Source organism: Chlorocebus sabaeus, chromosome 20 (assembly GCF_047675955.1).
Source record: "Chlorocebus sabaeus isolate Y175 chromosome 20, mChlSab1.0.hap1, whole genome shotgun sequence".
In the NCBI taxonomy this organism is placed as follows: domain Eukaryota; kingdom Metazoa; phylum Chordata; class Mammalia; order Primates; family Cercopithecidae; genus Chlorocebus; species Chlorocebus sabaeus.
In genome coordinates, this window is record NC_132923.1 from 46,397,663 (window position 1) to 46,400,185 (window position 2,523).

Sequence of the window (2,523 nt, forward strand, 5' to 3'; positions counted from 1 at the left end):
ACTCGTTCATCTTGTATATGAAACTCCAGCAGATTTAATATTGGCATCCATCATCTAGTCAGACCTCTCACATGTTCTTCAAACCAATCAAATTTGGGATTCTCAATATCTTCTGTGTCAATAAAAGGTGTGCAATTAGTAGATTCAATGAAGACCTATTTTTCCTTGCCACATTGGACTTCCAGATGCCGTTTGGATTGGGTTTAGAAGACAGGGAAGTACAGATGTTTCTTGGCCTGATTCTCTTAATAGTAGAGATGTAGAAGAGAGAGTGAGACCACAAAGAGACTGGCTGTTGACTGCAGGGCACCACCAACTGCCTCGGCGGTGGTATTAACTGGATTTGGGGCAGCCGAAGTACTCTGGGAGGAGTTACTTGAAACTGTTACAACAGCTGTTTGATTGGAATAAATTTGTGTGGGTAGGAGTAGTGCCAACAGCAGCAGCCCCAGCCTGAACCTGGCCAGCATTGCTCTGCCCATGTCCCCTCTGTTGGTGTGCAGCGTGTCTCGCTGGATGCTGGGTGCTTGGAGAACTGCTAGTTCTGGGTGGGCACAGGAAAAGTCCATTATTTATCATTTTATATTATTTGTAGCACCAAGCGTGGTGTTAGATCCATAGTAGATGCTTAATAAATATTTAATGAATGACTGCTTTACCTACTTAATTATGTAAAAGTCTTATCTGAAAATACCAACATTTAAAAAAACCCACAAATATAAAATTTGACTATAGATGTCACATCTCACAACACCTTTCATCTTTGATTTTATCTTCTCAAATAACATTTATAACATACCTAATCTGTTGCCAAACATATCATAGGCAATTCAGATATAAATGAAATAAAAAGGATCCCTTTGCTTTAGAAGCATGGCATTTAGTTAGAGAAACAAGACATATCCTTAGGTGAAACTCCTAAATGACAAAACAGAACAAATGTTACTACATACCAAATGATCTCTAAGGGGAAAGATCATTGTGAGATGGTTTCTTAGTAATAAATTTTGCAAAAAGTTGGAATTTTGTGATATAGTTATTAAATTAAGTTTATCATTTCATACAGATTTTCCATTTGATTTTAAAGTAAAACAGTCTCAGGTGAGGGAAACAGGTGAGCAAACATTCACAGAAGGTAAAAAGAGGTAAAGTGTCAGAGGCCAAATTTTATATTCAGAAAAACTGAGTTATCGTAGCGAGAAGTATCTGAGAGCTATGCATTTAAAATCTACCACTAAAAAATAGGTGTATGTTGTCTTTAATGATTTATAGTACATGTACAATCATCGTGCCAGTCACTGAGGGCAGCTGCAATTTTCATCTCAAAAACACAGAATGTCCTTAAAGGAAAAATCATTGAAACACATCATTCAAGAGCCTCCTGGAAGGGAATTTTTAATTCACTCATTGGGTTTTAAGTAAATGGAAGCTTACTCAATGAACATTTAAATCTAATAAATAGTTTTCTAGTAATCGTAATGTATTATTAATAATCTCAGAATACTTTATCTCACTCACATTCTATGGATGGAAAGTTGGTACGTGTGCACCCTAGCCTTGGAAAAATGGTTTAGTAAGAACAATTGCATTTGCTTTAGGGTGTGTTCAAGTAGTAGCCATCCAAGTTAGTTCACTTCTTATAGTTTATTTCCTTATCTTTATAATGGACTACTGATAATATAAACCTGTTTTCCTCAGTTTTTCCAAAGCCCAGTATACAGTTTTTTCTCTACTTTATTCAATGGCTTCACTCCAAATAATTAGATTGTTGTTTGAAGCAGAAATGTGTTTTATTCTTATGTGTTGTGCACCGTGTAGCTACAAACTGATAAATACCTTTGCTGACCAATTAACCAAAAAGCCTCCTCTCTTTTACCCTTTTTCAGTGGAGGCTACGGCTGTACACAGGTAACTGTTCTTCTGGACATTGTTTTAAAATGGTTTGTTCTCTTCGTAGAAAGTAGATAACTTCAAAACAAGGTGGTGACTGTTATTGAAATTATAAATTATATAGGGGCTCTCTGTTTTATGTCTGATGTATTTGTTAATATTTAGAATTCCTACTTCTGAAAAATATGTCAAGCTTCTTATTATAATACATAACATTTTTAATAAATATAAACTAAAAACTAGTGGATGGTAGCAGTGAGCTTGATATTAGGAATTCAGTAGGACATTTGGATTGAAATGCTCTAGTTTCTTAACATTGAAGGAGAGATTCCAAATCTGTTTATCTTCTGATCAGCACAAGTAAACAGAAATATAGGACATTGTAAAATTGGTCGGTGGTACATTTAAATCTTGAGCTGGCTAGAGGGTCTGAGCTGGAAGCAGCAGGAATTTTCTAGTCAGTCTTTTCTATTTTATTGTGACCACTCACCCTGGGGAAATGGGTACTGGCCTGAAGGTTGCACATGCCGTGCAGTTTTTACACAGAGTGTTTGTTGTTCCAGGGTCCTGTTTGATTAGATTCCTAATTTTCTTATATCTAGATCAGAATTGTAAAAAAATTAGCTTCGTGCT

General features: G+C 35.9%; 1 protein-coding gene across 1 annotated transcript; it reads right to left on the reverse strand.

Annotated features, from left to right (window-relative positions):
* Window positions 1-245: 245 nt before the first annotated feature.
* Window positions 246-482, reverse strand: LOC140709302 (signal transducer CD24-like). Its single transcript, XM_073007863.1, has one exon. It carries the CDS (start codon window positions 480-482, stop codon window positions 246-248), a length of 237 nt encoding a protein of 78 aa, XP_072863964.1.
* Window positions 483-2,523: the final 2,041 nt, after the last annotated feature.